Source organism: Alligator sinensis, unplaced genomic scaffold (genome assembly GCF_000455745.1).
Source record: "Alligator sinensis unplaced genomic scaffold, ASM45574v1 scaffold309_2, whole genome shotgun sequence".
Taxonomy (NCBI): Eukaryota; Metazoa; Chordata; order Crocodylia; family Alligatoridae; genus Alligator; species Alligator sinensis.
The window spans coordinates 653,142-674,149 of record NW_005842231.1 but is presented as its reverse complement, the minus strand read 5'-3'; the positions used below and the strand labels follow the sequence as shown (position 1 = coordinate 674,149).

Sequence of the window (21,008 nt, the reverse complement as noted above, 5' to 3'; positions counted from 1 at the left end):
GCAGCTGGCGTGTTTTTATGTGCAATGAGTATACTGTTCAACTAGGAGTTCATTCCACTTAAGCACTGCAGTATTTGATATATCATAAAGTAAAATACAGCCAAACTATTAACAATCTCATAGGGGAAACCTATCATATCTGACCAATCCTTTATATGGCTCAATGGGGAGCAGATATGATATAATAGGATTCAGAATGTGCCAGAACTCGGATGCTCAAATGAAAAATGCAACATATATGACTCATGTGTAAAACCCCCCAACTTTTTAGGGGTTATTAAAACAACATAACATTCTTCAAAGACCATAGATTTAACAGTATATACTTTCTTTTAAATAAAGTCTATGCAGTGTAAAGATAAATTTTATTTTTTTTATGCAATAGCATCTATCATACATTTTTAAAGCCTTAATTTTACATTGCTGCAATTATCTGTAGCAAAGATATCAATTCAGTATCTTTGGAAAATTCAACAGCTGCATACTATTCAACGTATTGCTAAATTAAGAAAATACTTACATAAGTACTGGCTTTAAAATAAGTTATAATGAAATATACTACTTTAAAATACAGTATGCAGATGTAAGTACAACAAAAATCCAAGAAAACATTGTTTGCTTCTGAAATGCTAGATGTTATATTGACCCTTGCAAAACTCAATAAATCTTCAAACTAGCAATCTCTTTACCTGTGTACAGTCAGTCCTTGTTCATATTTCATTTGTTCCCTGAACACAGTACAAGTTGACTATCTGCATTCAAGCAAAGGGTGAATACTAAATGATACCTCATAGGAATAATTCAAAACATAATCTTCTTACATTACTAGAATAACGACAGTAAGTCAGGCTTGTTGACGCATTTTATTGTGAGATGGGAGTCTGGTAAAAAACTAGAAAATGACCATGATGTAACAAGGAACTTAAAAATGAAGATTCAGATTTGTAACATACATACATGAATACAGGAACAAATTGGCACAAAAATGTTAAACATTGTTCCCAACACTGTTTATAAGATTATTCTAATTTGGCTTACTAAGGAAATGAGAGTTTTATGGTTAGACTAATCTCTTAATAAAACTGCAGAGCATCATGCTATTAGTCACACAGTGAATTTCAAAATTTAAGAGCTTTATATTAAAAACTGGGTAAAGGTAAAATGAATTGATTGCAATTGTAAAATTAATACATTCCCATTTTAATTCTTCTGTTCTACAGTCCAAGGCAAGTATAAATGTTAACATAACACTGTTAAATCAAATCTCAATGCAAGAGAACCAATTGCATCTCTACTTTAAATCTTATCAACTTTCCAAATTTTCATACTAAAATATATTATTGTATTAATACAAACTACAGTATTATACACTACACTGTGTAATAAATAAAGAAATATAAAAATAAGACACATAAATATAAAAGTTTTCTAAAACTAAAAAGGTACATATGTCAGTAAGAAGGGTATTAATACTGCCAGGTTTGAAGACATACAGTACAAAATGTTGCACAGATCTATAAACTAAAAGAAACAAAATAATACTGATAGGTAAAAATCAGCTAACATTGTTAATAAATGGGGTCCATAATAACTAACATTTGGAAATACTTATGAGCCAGATAACGTGTCATGTATGTGTCTGAAATTAAAGTAAACCAGTAAAGCAATAAAGCAGATTAGAAATTTTCCCTTGTACTTACGATAGAGAAATTCTGCAAGTTAGGTATTAAACAAAAATAATACTGAAGAATTAAATAATGAAATGTACCAGTGTTCTTACTTCTTTGATGACTGAGTGTTTTTCCCCCATGATTTAGTTTAGAAGTTTGATACAATTCAACAAATGCTAGTTATTGTAGGCCACACACTGGGTAAAGGCTGGGCAAAGCCTTTAAAATACTGATAAATGGCACTTACAGCACACAGGTCTTGCATAAGGCCAAAGGAGATACAAAGCTTCATATCAGATCCTTCATATTGTTACTACATACTCAAAACACAATACAAACACTGATTTTGACGACTTGGCTGTCCTTACCAGTATTAACACTGTTAGTCCCTGCAATCAGAACTCAACAACAATCTTTTCAACTACATTTTAACCACTTGAGTAAGAAACTTCATTTCTTCTATCAGCTGCTTTCTTAAGGCTAACAATACACTTTAAATGATAATATGTTCTACTACAACATCTAATGTCGTAAACTGCTACCTTCTAGGTTGAATTTACAAAGGTAGTCAAGCACTGTTTGCAACTGCATTATATATTTCTGCGAAAGGGAATTCTGTAGTGCAGAAGTTCTCACATTTTAAGAACATAATAAAATACTGAAGTGGGTTTAGGAAATGTTTTACCCATAAAAAAATCATATAAATCTCTCCCAATTGTACAGCTTACAAATTAATCAACATAAGAATGAAATTAATACTGATAAAACAAATGATGCCAGATGCTTGTCTAGTAAATCAGGTTTCCTACAACCTGTTAAATCTTTGCTTCCAGAGTCACTGTATTTTTCTAATCTGCTTCATGTTACAAACTTGTTCCTAACTTTGAAAACTGTGTGAAAAATTACTAAGTTTGAGGTTCAGGCACACCTGGATTTCTTTTTTTTTTTTCTTGTTTTTTTTTCCTTTTTATATTTTTGTTTTTTACACAGTAGTGAACAGAAATCACAGTATGCAGCCTACTGTGTTTCCAGGAAAAGCATGTATAATATAGAACAAACTTCATTACCAATTATTTTTTTCCTTATAGAAAAAACTATCAGTTAAGCTTTGTTTTCTTCTGACACCTGCTCACCATTCTGTATAACTTCTTCTTCTACATTGCTAACTTCATTTGCAGCTTCTTCATCCTTCTTATTACCCTCAGTTTTCCCTTCCTCATCATCTTCCTTCTCTATTTGTAGTTTCCTACATTCTTTTTCTTCCTGAAGTTCTTCCATCTCTTTGTACTCTTCCTCCTCTTCCTCTTTTTCACTGTCTTCCTCCTCTTCCCTTGTTAAACTCTCTCTTTCATCTGAGTCGATCTGTGATGGTGATGCCCTGGCACTAACATGCTCACTATTTAGGACCTCTTGTCCTGTCTCTTCTTGTTCCGTGCTATCTCGCTCTTCTGCTTCTCTTTTGCAATATGAATAACGATGATTCATGTGTTGAGAATAAGACCCCGAGTGCGAAAAACGCTTTCCACATTTGTCACATTGATAGGGCTTTTCTCCAGAATGCAGTCGCATGTGTTCAATCAAATGGTGTTTGTGTTTAAATGCTTTTTTACAAATTCCACACTCATGAGGTCTTTTACCTAGAAATAAAAAGTAAAGATTTGAAACTTCAGATCCTAATGATTTATTATTAATTCCTCTAGCATTTGTGGTTTTTGGCATGGGCGGAGCTAAGAGTTTGAAAAGGGGGAGGTGCGGATCAGGTAGTGTATCATTCATCATATATAACACAACACACACTTTTCTCCAGTTACAGAGAAACTAGGAGCTTTAGTAAATGCTAAAGGTTTAGTGCTACATTATTTAGTTTAAGGTCAAAACAAAAACCAATATAACTATTGAAATGAGCACAAAGTTGCTAGATTATATGAAGTCTTAAAAAAACACAACAAACTAGGTAAAACATCTTCAAAATAGTCAAAAGAGAGTGTAATTATTTTGTAGTCATAGTTAGATGTACATCTCTTATTCAGATTTATAAAACAAACTTTAGTCTTCTTGAGCATCTTGCCAGTGCTTCTAATACTTCAGCCAATCATTTCTACACCTGAGTTAATATTACTACAACAGAGTTAAAAATTTTAGCTAGAGGTAAATACAATCTGCAGGACTGTGAAATGGGAGAGAGATATTACAAGGAATGGCTAACAGACAGCAAAACAAGAAGAAAGGGTAGTTTGAATAGTGAAAAGTCAAGACCATTAAAAAGGAGAGAGGTTGTTAACACCTGTGAAACAGAGATAGATTAGCATGAATCAGATACATGATAATGAGCCATGAAGTCAATTGACTCCATCAGCATAGGATGAACAGAAATGCCGGTGTCCCTCTGGGGCAGATGGTTTTAAAGTATGGATGGGGCAGAATTCAAAGTGGGTGCAATTGCACCACTGCACACCTGCTACTCCTCAAATCCACCCACGGTTATTTGAAAATATCAGTGAAAACAACAGGGGTTTCATATTCAGATTTATAACAACTGGCAGCTTTTTGTCACAATGTCTTCCTTTCCTACATCCAGCACACATGTATTCAATTTCCATTGAATAGCAAAAGGTTTGGGATACCTACCTGTTCAGTCTCCTTTCAAAGCTTTAGCATGAATATCTGGTTCAAAGGAGACTAAACGGGTTAGATGCCCAAGTCTCACAGAAAATTAATGGGAACGGGGCACTTAAGTCCCTTAGGCTTCTTTGAAAATACCAACCTAAGTGTCTTCTGCTGGTTAACAAGCTGCAAGTAAGATTTAACATATCAAAATTAATACTAGTATTTTAAAGGACCCTATCCAATGCAGCACAGCCCAGCTCAGCCCAGCTTCACAATGGGACTAAATGCTATGCTAACTTTTAGGTGTCCACTTCCAAGAGAGGAATTCATAAATCCAAATTAAGTACCCACATTTCCTATATGGTGCATAAAGAGAGAGGCACACAGGGTGGGACTGATAAAAGGCAGCATGCTGAGTGGCAAGACACCTTGGTCAGTCAACAGGGAACACTGAAGAAAGGGCTATTACATTCTCTTTCTTGAACTTAGGTGCTGACCAGCAGACCTGTTAGTGTCTCTATGGGACTGGGATTCACAGCTTGAAACCCTTTCCTGTCCAAGCATGAAGAGGTTGAAACCCATATTTCACACCTTTCAGGAGAGTGTTAAAAAAAGATTCGAAAACTGCAATGGTTGCTCTCATATTGCTATTCTAAAAAAGGGCACAATCAGAACCATCTCTTCCCCACTGCACACTGGGGCCTCAATTCTACAAAGCACTGAAGCGCAGCCAAGCTGACTTTACTCCTTTATACAGCTGAATAATTTGAGAGGAAAAAAAGATGACTATCTTGAAAGCTTTTTATAATGTTTCATAGAATGCAGGAATGGTACAGATGGACTCTTAGATCACATCCAGATGAGTGTGGCTGTGCAGTATATGGTGCCATGCATGGCCGTGCAGTATACGCAAGGGAGCAGCACAAGGTAATTTTTTTGACCCCTGGATATCTGGGGGTCAAAAAAAACTCTGCAAAAAAAAGAAAAAGAAAAAAAAAAAGCGCAGAGTGGCACACACGGGGGCTCAAAACTGGAGCCTGGACAGCCGAAGCCAAACTCTGGCTGCCAGCCAGGCTCTGAACAGCAGGATTGCCACTTCTGCAGCCCCAGGAGGCCCCTGGGACTCCAGGTAAGGCTGCTGGGACCAGCCCAGTGCTGGCCACAGCCTCCCCTACCCAACCTGGGGTAATGTGCTCCGTGCCAGAAGGTGTGTGGCATGGGCATACTCTGGGGACAACTAGCAGCAACTCTGGGGGAACCAAATGTCCACACTCATGGGAACACATCCTTAGATGCAGCTTTCAGCAAATGAACATGCCAGAATCTGTTGGGATTAATGAAGTGGGAGTCTATTTTCAGTTTGCAAAATCAGTACAAATAATGCAAATACATTTCTTAACTTATTATGTAAACTCATTTTCTCCATGCTTAATTCATTTAAATATTTTTATTAATTTGTATTTATAATTCTCTACACATTAGGAAGAGAAAAAACATCTTCACGTTAAAAAACAGGTTGGTACAAGTGAGTGGCCAATATAATATGACAGAGTTGGAAGGATGGACAGGAGTCACTATTCCTAAATCATCCCAGACATATATTTATCTAGTCCTTCTTGAAAACCTCTGATGAAGCAGACTCTACAGCTTCCCTGGGCAGCTTGTTCCACTGTCCCATGGTTCTTATAGTTAGAAAGTTTTCCCTTGAGATTTAATCAAAATGTGTTCTGATGAAGTTTAAACTCGTTGATTCATGTACTGCCCTCTGTGGCAAGGGAAGACAGTTGTTCTCTCTCTGTTTTATGGCAGTCTTTCAACTATTTGCAAACAATTATCATGTGTGTCCCATTCCCCCATCTCCCTTAATCTCCTTTTCTCTAAACTAAACATACCTAATTCTCTCAGCCTTTCCTCATACAGCTTGAATGTCTGTCCCTTTATCTTCTGTGTTTTTTGCCTCTGGATCCTCTCCAGTTTCTCTACATCCTTCTTAAAATGTACAGCCAAGAACTGCACACAGTACTTTAACCTGTGCTGAGCATCTGGGTACTATAACCTCCCATGTCTGTGGTCCAAAACTGACTTCACTTTTTTTGCTGTTGAATCACTGCAGTGCTACTACCAACCCAGATATCCCCAAATCTGAGTTTGTGCTTTCTTCTTTCCTAGGTTCAGAACCTTGTATTCTTCTTTTCTGATTTTCAACCCTATGGCCCAGTTCTGCAATCTATCAAGTTCCTTTTGAATCCTAATACTATCTTTTAAGTGTTTGCAACACTGCTCAGTTTTGCATCATCTGCAAACTTGATCAGGAAGTTCTTGAGTCCAGTATCCAAGTCACTAATGAAACTGTTAAACAACACTGGACCCAGAATATTCCCATATGGAACCCTACTTGAAACCTTCTGCCATTCTGACACTGATTCATTTATAATTATCCTTTGTTTGTGGGTTATTCAACCATTACCATGTTCACTTAATCGTAATTCAATCTAGCCTACGTTTATCAAGTTTACTTATGAGTCATGTTACATGGCACTATGTCAAAAGCCTTACTAAAGTACAAGTATGTTATATCCATCATATTCTCTTCATCCACTAAACTAGTTACTCTGTCAAAAAGGACATCAAGTTAGTTTGGTATGAGTTATTCCTGCTAAATCCATGTTGGCTGTGTAAGTGATTATCCCTTTCTCTTTTTCAGGGGCGCTTGTACATGTAATGAAAATTGCCTGTTTTTGCGGTTAAACCACATCACACATTACATGTATGGGGTCTTTTTGCAATTTAAATGAGTTTGTTATATTGCAAACTAAACCACAATCCCATGTAGTTTCATTTGCAAAGCAGATACTTGTAATGTTGCAGCCTTTAATCTGACAGATTGCCCCCTGGCCAATGGGTGATGTGAACTGAAGGCAGAAGCAGTGAGGGGCCCGATCCTTTTTATTTTTGTGTAGAGCCTGCTCACCTATCCCGTGGCACAGGGGGTGAGCTGCCAGTGGGCCAAGCAGTCCTTGAGCTGCAGGGAGCCCCAGCCCTTCCTTCCACAGTGATGGTGCCCCCTGGAGCTGTCTGGGTGGGCTGCTAGTGGGCCAGGGGCTGCCCCATCTCGGAGGTGCCTGATCCAATGCTTCTCCAAGTCCTCCTGGGTTTGCAGCTCACTGTGCACCATCCCCGCCACCTTCTCCGGCCATCAGCACATCTACCCACCCTCCTGCTGCTTTCCTGTGCTGCCCCAGGGGCAAGCCAGCCTGTTTCTGGGTGGTCCCAGGCAGCAGGAAGGCAGCAGGGACAGTGCATGGGGCGCTGCTCCCCGGGCAGGCTCGGAGAAGACTTGGAATCGCAGGTGCTGCCTCTGAGCTGAGGCAGCATCCGGCAAGCTAGCAGCCCACCCGGGCAGCCCTGGGGGGCATCGTCACTGTGGAAAGAAGGACCAGTTCAGAGTTCAGAGCCGGCTGACGGCTTACCCCCCGGCCACAGGCAGGCTCTGCAAAAAAAAGGGATCGGGCCCATTCCTGTTTTTTTTTTCTTTCTGGCAGAGCTTGCCCATACAAGCTGCCAGTGGGCTGAGCAGCCCATGAGCTCTGGGGGGCCCTGGTCCTTCCCTCCACAGCAGCGGCTTCCCCCAGGGCCACCCAGGTGGGCTGCTAGCAGGCCAGATGCTGCCCCAGCTTGGAGGCAGCACCCACTGGATCCAACTCTTTCCTTGCTAAAGCATCTAAATGACTGTGCAGTACCAAATGCACAGTCAGGGGCATGTGTAGACATGCCCAGTAGGCAGTAATTAAAAATTCACAATTCAATGTGATAGAAGATAGGCAAAATAAGTTTGTTCAGCTGAAGCCCAGATATGAAAGACGGGGACAGAGTGAGAAAGAAGCTTCGGGTTGCAGTACATAAAGAGCAATGACTGTACTAACACAGGCAAACGCATCTTTCCCAAATGTTACACTCAATTAAAAAGTAATATACCAAGAACTAGTGTTTTAAAATAGAAACTAAAGCAAAAACACTGTCAGAAAAGCCAACCTGAGAAAAATACACGTTAAGAAACACTCTCTGACAAACTGAACTGAATGGGAATGTCAGTGAGGCAAAACATGGAACCAGTTGAAAGTATACCATGTAGAAGGAAACACATTAAAACAGATCTTTAATAAACAAGGAAGCAATGAATATAAGAAATGACCAGAAGAGCCAGGACCAGAGCTGAAAGGAAGATGAAGGAAAAAAAACAAAAATCTTAAGACTGAAAGGCTATTTATTCTTGTCAGGCTAAACTCAAAGGACATTTAAGGCTGCAACTGACTTCAAAGGATTTTAGATTAGGCTCTTAGGGCACTTTTACACCTGCTCCAGTGCTTTCTGTGGAAGCAGACTCGATTAATCAGAAAGTCCAGCATGCTGCAGCATCTCATGTATTCAGCATTTCTATGTTTCAAAATGGCAGCAGGGGTGCATTATCTAAAGCAGGGGCGGGCAATTATTTTGGGTACAGAGCTGCTCACTGAGTTTTGGCAAGCCATCGAGGGCCGCATGACAGGCAGCCCAGGGCAGATTAATATTAATTTTCTAATTTTTTTAGGGCCCCTGGGCCACATTTTGCCCACCCCTGATCTAAAGTTTGTCAAATAAGATTTAGTTAAAGTGCCCCTGCCACCATTTTGAAAGGCAGGATGCTGAATATATGAGACGTTGTGGGTGTTTCAAATGAACTCCCTCACCCCTAAATTTTAAAACCCTTAGGGCAGGGACACTGCTGTTTTGGTAAAGTAACGCACACATGTATATAGCATCTGATGAAGTAGGTAGTTGTCTGCAAAAGCTCATGAGTCTCTGAACCAATAAGGTGCCACCCTGCCCTACTTTCTACACATACATAATGCTCTTTGAATTATAAGTTATAATGATGGCAACAGAATGGGTAGGAAGGGAAACCTTTATTGTTGGCTGTGACCATTGGGAGGGGGTGGGTTGGGATGGGGTGCATTGCTTTTGTATTTGTAGAGATTGGAGGGGATTTTGTTTCATTATACTTGCTTACTTTAATTTTTTATTCTATTTCTATAATTTTGGCCTGTATTTTAAGATGACCTGAATCTTTTTGGGAAGGGTGGCATATAGATCTAATACATAAATAAATATATCAGGGGTTGGCAACCCCCAGCACACGTGCCAGTATGTGGCATGCAAAGGCATTTTGCTTGGTACTCATGAGTCTGGGCAGACAATGGGGAAGGGGCTGGGGCTGCACTGCCACAACAAGGAGCAGGCCCCTTGGACCTGCCTCACCATCTGCCTGGAAATACATATGCATCTGCTGCCAGCGATGAGCCAGGCTGGGGCTCTGCAGACCTTGGTGTAATGGTTTGCAGCCTCCCAGCTGCCTACCACACAGCCAGCTCAGGCTGTGGGCAGACCCTGGCTGCCTGCCATGGAGGCCCAGGCTGCTCGTAGCCGGTGGTGGGGAGACTAAGTTGCTGCACTGGGGTGTGTGGAGGCCTGGCCCAGTTCATTGCTGGAAGCAGGTGCATGCGTGACCCCAGACGGATGGTGGGGAAGGGGCCAGGGCTGTGCTGCCACAACAAGGATCAGGTCCCTCACAGCTACCGTGCTGTTCACCCCTAGAATGCCAACATCTTACAAGTCGAGGCTGGGGTGACAATTATATCAAGTGACAATATATAATTGCTATGACAATCCAGCAAATATAAAGAATGTAGATTTACTGCAAAAGGTATTCACTGAGACCTCATGAGAAATCTTCTTATTCTTTCCTCTACCACTCTCGTCCCCTCCAGTTCCAATATGGACATACTACATGTTCTTGGATTCCAACTGGAATGATCTGTAGACACAAATAACACTTCCAATAAAGTAATTCTTTTAAAGCTACATTTCCTACTACACACCTGTGTGTTCATACTTATGTCTCAGTAATGAACTGCTCTTCTGGAATATTTTGTCACATAAATCACAAGCATACATCCCATTTTCTGTCTTTCTCATTTTCTTCTTGGGTGGGGTTGAATCTGAATCATTTTGATCTTCCACATTTGATACTCCTTCTGAGCTAGTGTCTTGCTTTTCATCCTAAAAATTTACAGACAAAGTTAAATCTAAAAAAAGTCCATGAACACAACCTGAGTTCTATTTGTAATTTCACTTAATTTCATTAATTTGACTAGAAAAATTGTTGAATTCTAATATATACATAGTATAGAAAAGATACCTTTGTGAAACTACCATTCTTGCTGTCTTACTACTAGAAGGCCTCAAAAAACAGCAGTTAACAAAATAACATGCATTTCAAGGTTGGCTGCTGGCCAAGTTTTAGAGTGACACTGACACAGCAAGTCTGAAAGCCCACTGAGCAAGAGCTGGCTGAGGGAGGGAAAGAAGATTAAGACTGAAAATGTATATGCAAGTATACTGGAAAAGTGAAAGAGCACTACCCCCTATAAACCTATATTTTTTAATTAATGTACACCATCTGCACTGAGGTTCACTTTTTTATGGAAAGTAAAAAAGTGTTGATGGTTGAAGTTTTCCCACATAATGTTAGCATGAATGTTCAAATTTGCTAAATTGGCTACTTTCCTCCCCATAATTCTGTGACCAGGATGGATCCAGTGGGGGTATGGTGGTGTGGACACTCCCTTCTGCCATTATCCTGAGCTGCTCAAGGGGCAGGGGGAGCCCCAGAGTATGCTCCTGACATACTCCTGCCCCACATTGTAGTGAGAAGCTGTGTGGGGAGCCAGGCTTAGCTGGGGACAGCTGTGGCAGTGCACAAATTCTTCCTTCCAGCACTTGCTCCTGGCCAGCAGGGAATACCAAGGTGGGGAGGGGAGCTGGGCAAGGAGAAAACTGCACACCAACGCTGCTGTCCCTGGGTGAGTCTGGAGCCCTGTGCAGCCACTCCCCACAGCCCCAGTTGGAATGGGGGAGGAGTGGCTCTGTCTCCCCTCCCCTCTCCGTGACAGCAGGGGACAGTAGGGGACAGGTCACCTGCCTTCATGTGTTTGATACCTTTCTAGCTCCCCTGTGAACCCTACCAACCCTGTGGCTCCAGCCACACTTTCCCCTCATCTTCTCATGGTTTGAGGGGCTACATGCCGCACCCCCTTTAAGAAATCCTGGATCTGCCCATGTCTGTGACAAAAATAACCTAGAATAATTGGCCAGAAATTTTTATGTCTAGCTTTACCATACCATATTTCTGGCTCCATGAAAGCCCCTGGAATTTCATTTGGTTAACTGACCTTTAAGCAGCATAAAGTATTCGTATCAGCAAAATCGCAAAATACAGATTCTTATTAGTTGTAATTTTTACTTTGGGGTCTGTTTTCAAATCCAAGTAATATTTATATTAGTCATTTCAGTATGCATTTAATATATAACACCCTCCATGCACACCCACAGTTTAAATCAAGCTGACCCATTTCTAAACACACAGAAACATTTACAATAATTTAAATCATGGACTTACTAGGATTCAGCCAAGAAAAATGCTCATCCCTTGCATATCTAAATTTTCTACTTCTGTTTTTCAGGGCTCTATTCTGCTTCTACTTCCTATTTTTCTGTGTTCAATTCCTAATTCATATATGTGTAGATGATTACCAGTGGGACTGAGTTTGATTACATGCACATTTATAATGGACGACAGAGCACAGAACACATACAGTGTGCCAGAGGAGCACATCAATGGATGCTTAGTTTTAATTTTGTTTAAAATCCTATTATGGAACATTATGGTTTAGAGTTCAGTTGTTTCCCTCTGTATCAAGATAAGACTGTGCGGAGGTGAGGTGCAGGGGAGAGGAGAGAACTGGCAACATATATGGTATGTCTGAGTGCAGGGAGAAGGAAGGTATGGAAACAGGGCTAGCTACACACACACACACACACGCACACACACACACACACACACACACACACTCATGATACACACATCGTTTTCCGATCAGAGGTATTGAAACTTGTAGACAGATAATACATGTATTATTTTGGATTTGAAAATTGATCCCAAAAATCAGATATAGCTACTTATTTATATGTGTTCTTCCTTTGCATCAAATGCATACGTCCAAAATTTAAACTAACTAAATTATAGTACAGTAAAATCTTTCCAAATAATACTAACAGACAAGAAGCCACTTTGTGAATGTCTGAATATCGTGAGGAACTGAGATAAATATATATACAAATATATGTATATAAAATATATACATATACACAACACGTGTGTGTATGTGTTATCAGCCCTGACCCAGTCTGACCAGTTACTAGCTTCACAGAAGGGTTTTACAGTAACTTTCACCACCTAATTATTAGGATTCAGCCAAAATATACATTAGTAACAATGTAAACACTATTTCAATCTTGACTTTTTTCTTTTTTTTTAATTGGTTTAGCAAGATTGATTAACTTAATAGACCATACTTTATTTATAGTACATTCAGGAATAGATACAGCCTAACACACCTGATTTCCATTGGCTTGAGTCTGTTTTGGTGGTGTTTCTTGGACTGCAGGGGTAACTGTAGTTGAATATGTATAAGCCACCTGTGGAATCAAAATGGTTTGCTTATTGGCAGCTAGAGCTCTTAAGCATGGAACACTGTTCTGGTCAGCAATGGCAACAATTGTAGGTAATTGGGCAGTGACTGTAGGTATAGCAATATTTATGGGGTTGGCACTTGGTGGGATTACATTTACAACAGGATCAGAGTCTGTAATACTGCTGTCCTTTTGTGGTTCTTTTTTTGCACAAGTCAAGTTCAAAGGTTCTTCTTGGACAGAATAAACACTGTTCTGGTAAACACTAGTTATGGTAGATCTTTCCAATAGTTCTCCATGTTGCTTTGGTAGTGAAAGGTCAAGAGGTTCAATTTGTGGCTCTTCTTGTCCACCTTCTGCTGTGTACGTATAACCCTGTGAACTTCTGGATGATGAGAGGTTTAGTGGTGATGGAGATGGTGTGCTACTTCGCGAACCATTCAGAGTCGATCCCACTGATAAAGTCTGAGATTTAATTATCTTGAGTGAATTTTGTGAGTTACTTGTGCTGTTGGAGGGTTCACTCACATCTGTATGTCCTGCTTGATCATCATTATCATTAGGATTACTTAATTTGCCTTGTTCAGGAGAAGATGGTCCAGAAGACTGTACAGAAATTTGTCCAGCTTGCATTTTTTCAAACCATTTTTTTACCACATCCAGTGGTAGGTTTACTGAATCAGCAATTTTTGAAAGCTCTTCTGCACTGGGTTGTGCATTTAATGCGTAATATGCTTTTAGGAGAGATAAAAGGTTCTTTAAAGGTGGCTGACCAGGAGATAAATTGCCTTCCCCTGCTTCTGATGGAGCAGGGGATTCAGACTTCTCAGCTTCTGTCCCACTGAGCTGAGAAAGCTGGGTGGGATTTTTTGGATCATAGTGCTTTAATTCTTGAAGTGCATTAAGATCTCCTGGACAGTCATCACAAAGAAGGCAAGTGCTATCATTGGTTTCCCCTTCAAAGTTTTTTTCTTTCTCAGACTTCACTGTGAGATCTTCTGGTAATTTTTCATTTTTGCAGCTGTTTGTGGAGACAGAGTTTTCTTTTTTTAGGTTCTGTGGAACAACCTGAAGTTGACTAGGCTGTTCTAAACTGTAATTGATGATAATTTTGGTTGTTCCATCTTGATCAACCAAAGGAAGACTGATAGCTGAAATGAGTGAATGACCAGCTTGTGGTATGGATGCAGTGTTGATTGTTTCTTGTTCTTTGGATGCAAGATTAGCATGATTATTTTCCAATACTTGCCTTATTACATTACCATCCACTGCCACTTTAAGCACATTTTGAATGTCACTTAAGTTGATGCTTATGGGAGACACCAGACCCACTGTTGGTAAAACAACAGCTTGCACTACACCCTGAGGAGAACTGGTTGCCTGCAATGGGCTACCACCACTAAAAACCCCATTTTGCAAAGGGGTTGAACAATTGATTCCTGAAGCAACCACAATGGGCTTGAATTCATAATCCACAGGTTCCGTTTTAATTTGGTTAACAGGAAGTTGCTCTTGTAAGGGCTTGTTTTCTATCTTTTGACGTATCTGTGGTCTTGCTGGGCTGCCCGGTGATGCAGAAAGGGAAGGGGAGGAGCACTGAGATGTCTTGAGCCCTGACCGTGCTCGACCATTCACAGGCATCAAACCAATACATTTCTTACTGCTTATGTGTGAACTATATGAACCAGAATGGGAAAAACGTTTCTTGCAGTTTGGGCACTCATATGGCTTCTCTCCTGAAGAAAAATAAAAAGATTATTCATTAGATTACACAGCATCTCTATCAAGCCATAATACCCAGAAAACAATGCATCTCCACACAGTTCTAGATATAACTTTGACAATAAACCCTTTACAATGAACTAAATTAGTAGGAGACAACTATTTTGGCAGGCAAGCCACAATTAGCACCACCTCTCCCTGCATGCCACTTTGATCCCCTTCTCTTGCCTGATCTTCTGCTCTTTCTGCTTCTTGTCCTGTGCTCCCTGCCCCATCTGCTTTCTGTTCCCTGCCCCACGTGCCACTGTGCTGTCTGTCCCCTCCCTGATCAGCTGCATTCCACACAGAAAGTCTGCTTATGCCATTTGTGGCATGCATTATGAAGTTTATATGTTAAACTAATAGTTACAAAATTGATTTTGCATCACAGCTATATAGCATGTGCATGACACTGATCAATATGGATAACAACACTTGTAATATTTACCACTGTGGATTCGTAGGTGTTCCTTTAGATGGTGTTTGTATTTGAAAGCTTTTCCACATTCAGTGCACTTGAATTTGCGGTTGCCACTGGATTGCGTCACATGTCTCTGAAAGAGAATATTTGTAACTTGTAATTAATTCCGAAAACAGCCAGCATATTGAATACATTCGATTTTTCAAAGTTCAGCAGAAAAGATGTAATGCAAGAGTGAATACAATCAGTCATAATTTTAAGTGATTGAAGGTTGTATATCTTACTTATGAAAAAGAAACAAATTAGTGGTCAGGTTAGAACACTGTAACACATATCTTCTATATAAATCTGGTACAGTAAAAGTAGTCATCTCTTAATTCCTGACAAAGGTGGAATATATCTAAGAAATTCAGCAAGGCATTTCCTTATTCTGTTTGTTAAATCAGCCAAAGGATATGGGAAACAGGAGAAGGAAACATGAAAGCATTTAAGCCTGTTAAAAATTTAATCAGTTGCCTTGATTTTTCCATTTACATGCTTCCAGTTCTTACTGTTGGCCTTGGATTCCTTTATGCAATGGCACCAGAGGACTGCTCAAGAGAAGATGGTTCAGTAAAAACAAAGGCACTGTCAGTCACAATTTAGTCTCAAAATAAATGCAAAAAAATAAATTAAAATATATAATCATAAAGGGATTCCTCAACCACCATATTAACAATCTGTGTTGAAGCTACTTAACTTTTTAAGATCTTATCTTGTGGGAGTACTAATTGCTAGGTTCTCATAATACATTTAAATGATTTAGCCTTATTGTTACTATTGTTATGTTACAGTTCTTTCAAAGTAGCAAAGGCTATGAAAGATGAACCAAAATAAATATAGCCTTATTTATTTTAATATAAATAGTTTATAACCATGAATTGATATATTTACAAACAGACAAAGAATATCATGCTTGAAGTCAGAACTGTTTGATTTTAATATGTTAACAAATGGAAAGAGTAGAGGAATATTTTACTGCTAAAACAAATGGAATTAGTTTATTATTTAAAAACATAGTAACAACAGTAGCAAGATTAATATTAGTCCAGAAATCTAGGAATAAAAGATACTGGATGATTTCCTGCCTTTGGATGCAGCTGTACATTTTTGTAGTCACAGGAAATACTGTGTTTTCTTGCATATAACATGACTTAGAATATAAAATGCATTTCATTTTTGAAAGGCGAAATGAAAAAATTATTTTTCTAGTTTTGGCTGCATAGAGCAGGGACAGTGCCTAACCTTCAGCTGACTCACTGTCCCTTTCCTACTCAATCAAAAACTAATCCTTACCGCTGCTGAAGACTGGTTTCCATGGGTAATCTATGATTCTGAAAGGAGCTAAAGAGTCTCTAGGGCTATGAAACAGGAGGATAGAGACCAGAGCGGCTAGTAGCCAACAAATCTGCCCTAAGGAAGTTTAGCTGGATTAGTGGACCATTAAAACCACTGAAAGGGAGGGATGGTTGTTAACACCTTTGAAGTGAAGAACAATGAGCCGTGAAGTCAACTGACCCTCTCAGCTACCTGAACAGTAATGCAAGAGCTGTGGAATCAAAACAAGGTGCTTCTTTCCCAAGCAGAAAATCAGCTTCCCCACTCAATACAAGCACTCCAATATTGTGGAGCTAATTTGGGGGGAAAGTTGCACATTGTATACAAGAAAATATAGTAATTTCTTATCCTTATTGGGAAGCCCCCAAATCTATTTTTACTCAGTTTCCCTCCCCTCAAATGCTAACAGATGAAAGAAAGAACAGTTTAAGTTGATGAACCTTATCTTTGCAGTTCTTTGATTCTTGTTTCATCTTAAGAAGACTCCAAGATAAAACATAATTCTCCTGGGCACAAGCTGTCTTGCAATAACTCCAAATGATGCCAAAGTAGCACTGTCTAGTAGATTAAGAATGGGGCTGGAGGTCAGAATCATCCAAATTCCAATTACAACTCATCATTAGTTAATTTGAGGCCTTTTACTTAACCTCCCATGCTTGTTTCCACTTCTGTGTATGACAGGAAGCAATGCTTCTTTAGCTGCTGGAGTCTTGTGAAGATTAATCAGTTAGTACTTTTATAGTACCTTGTATCTTCAAAATATTGTACAAGTATTGAGTATTACAGCAGGCATTTTTTATTCTTCTGACAAGAGTTCCATCTCTCAGGAAATAAGCACAGTTATGTATTAAGAAAGAAGGCAAACAAACAGCAAAGCAAATTCTACTTATGGAAGTGCTGCTTGCAGTTCCAAAGATAAATTTAATGCAGCCACACATGAAAAGCAGAAATTCAACTACCTTGTCAAGTTATTCTTTGAATCTTTAATGATGTTTTCAGAGAAATTATAAGTAAAAGAATTAATTTATGAATTAAAATACATTTTTGAAACAGGTTCTTTACAAAAATGTAGCAGGTATAGATGATGAAGACTCAAAATATCTAACACATTCTCCAAACTTCCCTTATAGTTAAACTAATTAAATTCTGCTGTACAGACTGGGTTTGAAGACTTTTATTAGGGATTGTGTTTTTTGCCATTGTTCTTCATAACTGAAAAATTCTTCAGCAGAGCCCAGTGAATATGTTCTACAGAAGATTCCATTCCACAAAGAACCATTCTTTTAAACTGATCATCATTTCCCATGCCACAGGCCAGCCATTATCTAGGCCCTTCTTTGGTGCTCCTTTTGAAGCTAGCCCTGGACCACAAAAAGGAGATATAGGGCCAGGAAGAAAGGAACAAGCCAGAGGATGTCTTAGTGGGATGGCTGAGAGCCTAGGAGGGAGGGACCCCAGAATTCTAGCAGGGGCCCTTGCTCCCAGTGAGGCTGAACCCTCACCCTTATGCTGCACTGCTATATTAGTATTAGTGGTTCAACTTCAAATAGAGCAATAGAAAAGGGGCTAATTCAGTGGGGACCAACATTTTTGGGAGGTGCACCACAAATTAAGCCCCGTGCCCTCCCTAAGTGCCTCACTGATCCCCTTCCCCTGCCCTTCCACTCTGCTTTCTGCCCCTGCCTGACCTACTGCTCTGCTTTCTGCTCCCTGCTCTATATGCTGCTGTGCTCTCTGAGCACAGAGACTGACCATGTCATTTATGGCAGCATTTCTCAACCCATGGGTCACAAGAATATATGAAAGGGTCGCAATCAAATGCAGCCAAGCAGTGCAGAGAGTAGCTTCTGCAGCCTCCCGCAGATAAATCTATGGGGCAGGGGGGAAGGCAGGGGCATAAACTGTGTGGCAGGGGGGTGGGGGGATGCAGGCAACACTACCTGTCACCCCCTCTCCTCCTGGGGCAGAGCCATGGCCTGAGGGGAGCAGCGGCAGTGGCTGAGCCATGGCAGCAGGGTAGATCCATGGCCTGGTGCATGAGCAGTTGGAGAAGGTGAGGGCAGTGTGCCCCCCCACCCCTTCATTACTCCTTATGCTGCTGGTGGGTGGCACTGCTGGTGTGGGGGCTCTGGTGGCAGCAATGAGCCTTGCCACCCCGTTCTGCCCTCCGATGATAAGTCCTGTTCGCTGGGCCGTGGTGGCGGCACCTGCCTATGCTGTTCCAGCCAGGCTATAGCCCCGTGCCCACTGTGGGTGCACAAATCTGGGAGGCATGTGCCCCCGCATGCCCCACACATCCAATCCCTGCCCCACACACTGGGGGTTTGGAGCCTGGGGGAAGAGGGCAGCGGGTCAGAAGTGGGGGCACCAGCAGGGCTGGGGAGGTAGGGGGCTGTGGGTTGGGAGTGAAAGGCACCGGCAGGGCCAGGGAGCTGTTTTCTACTTTAAGTATTTACTAAGACTGACTATCCATGTTTACAAATGGGTCCTGGTACAAAAAGGTTGAGAACCTCTGATTTATGGCATATGTGCTACAGGTTGGTTACTCTTGTGCTAAATAATCACTGATCTGTAGCATATCAGATGGAGAACTGTGCTAAGTTGGAGATGCTCAGGTTCATACCGGCTCTAGAAGAGATGGTCCTAGAACCTAGGACTTCCTAGGTAACTGCCCTAGCCACTGACCTATAGAGTGGCTATAGGTCACCTATATAGGACTATATAGAGTGGCTATAGCCACTGACCTATAGAGTGGCTATATGGTACCTATATAAGGTACCAACACCAATCTTTTCTGTTCCTGAGTCTAGGTCTGGTAGTCATGGGTTTTGACTGACTCCATTTATGGGCACTAAGCAGCTGTGCATCCAAAGGGAGTGTGCATATGGGCCTGGGCTACTACTGTGCATGTCTATTCCTGTGCCACTCTTTAGTTACAAAGTCATCCACGTGTGCGAGGATACACAAGCAAAAACAGGATTCCAACCTGTGTATAAGTGGCATTTTGGCATGGAGACAACCAAACCTGAACACAGAGATGAGAAGGAAGGGATTAGAATATCACCCTTTGAGCTTCAAGAGGTCTACATTTTTTATACTAGGAAGTTTAAAACTGCAAGACAATACCTGTAGAAAATCAAAATGACATATAAGAAGTTTCTCTTGCAGCCAGTCTAGGCATGTTATGTAAGAACTTTTCTTGAGCCTTTATTCTGCTCTGCCCATGGTAATGTGTACTTAGAAAAGAATGGTTATGTGTTATCTACAAAACATTCATACAGAACAAAACTAAGTGTCCTTGAGGGAATGCTAGAATGAATCTGAATATATTGGTTCAACAGTTTTTCTGTCTCACCTGGTGCTTGTATATAAAAGCACAATGACACATAACAGCATCATCATTGTTTATTCCTTCTGTTTATAACATTATTGCAAATATTTTCCTGAAGAACACTAATACAGTGAGCGGAAAGTTATCTAAATAATCAGCATGAAAAGTATGCCTTTAAAAGGAAAGAAGAGCATATTATTTTTAAAAGACCCATTTTTGAAACCACAGCTAATTAAGATTCACAACAGGTGGGTGCACATTTTCATAACAAAAATATCCTTCCTTCATGTAAGATGTCTGTTTTGTTATGAAGGTGCACACACGAAGAAGCATTTCAATCTGAAAGTTAGCTAAACTATTGTTCTGATTGTGATGCAGATCTTATAATCGCACTTAAATTGGTCTAGCTTTGCTTCCAGATGTTTTGATAACAACACAGTTCTGTTCTGTTTATCAAATCTCAATGTAGTTCTGCACCTTAAAAAAACAACAAATTACAATATCTGATAGATTTGCTGTAGGAATTAAACTTAAATTTGCTTTCATGGAAATTCTTCTTTGTAATTTTTTATTTAACTGCTGAACATTTCCTCTCCTTTTAATTATGTTACTTCTAACAAATAGAAAGGTGAGATGACAGTCTAAATCATATTTGGCTATTAGGCAATTGGCCAACATGCCTGTTGGTTGATTTCTCTTGAAATTCAACTAATCCTGAAATCAGTTTGCTTCAGGATAACAGGATCTTACTCTGCTCAACAGAAGGCGCATCTACAAGTGCACCTAACTGTACCAGCAAGTACTAAATGATTGAGCAGTAACCACTGCTACTGTGCAGTCCCAGCAGTGCATGGGTTGTTTCTGACCCTACTGCACAGTAGCTTGTTGCTGCTGTGCAGTAGCATTGGTGTCACGGTTTGTGCCAGCCAGTGCTACATCGCTGTAGTGACAAGCTATGTCACTGTAGCTTGTTGCTACAGCAACATAGCGTCTCATGTAGCTGTTCCCAGAGTGAAGTTACTGAGAGCAAATGGGAGGGCTTCTCCTGCCGTAAAGGAAGTTCTTCCAGCAGAACTTGGTAGTGGACAGCAGACTCTGCTTGGATTACAGAACAGCCAATGGGGGTATGGTTGTTAAACAGTATCTTAACTATGGTACTTAGTCTATTCCAACACAACATTTTTTTCCTCCATTCAACATGGGAAAAACAAAGCCTTGTCTTAGAATAGAGTATCAGGTAAAATTGCAGTATCTGAGGTCAGAAGAAGCAGAA

At 40.3% G+C, this 21,008-nt stretch overlaps 1 protein-coding gene across 1 annotated transcript in view; it reads right to left on the bottom strand.

The window, feature by feature from the left end:
* Positions 1 to 398: 398 nt before the first annotated feature.
* The window catches only part of ZEB1 (zinc finger E-box binding homeobox 1), a 63,531-nt gene continuing 42,921 nt past the window's right edge, over positions 399 to 21,008 (bottom strand). The window contains exons 5-8 of the mRNA XM_025208481.1: positions 15,055 to 15,160; positions 12,771 to 14,581; positions 10,193 to 10,373; positions 399 to 3,307 (exon numbers count right to left, since the gene is read on the bottom strand). Of these exons, the coding sequence (XP_025064266.1) occupies positions 2,772 to 3,307; positions 10,193 to 10,373; positions 12,771 to 14,581; positions 15,055 to 15,160 (2,634 nt within the window). The 3' untranslated portion in view covers positions 399 to 2,771. The remainder of the gene's footprint in view (positions 3,308 to 10,192; positions 10,374 to 12,770; positions 14,582 to 15,054; positions 15,161 to 21,008) is intronic.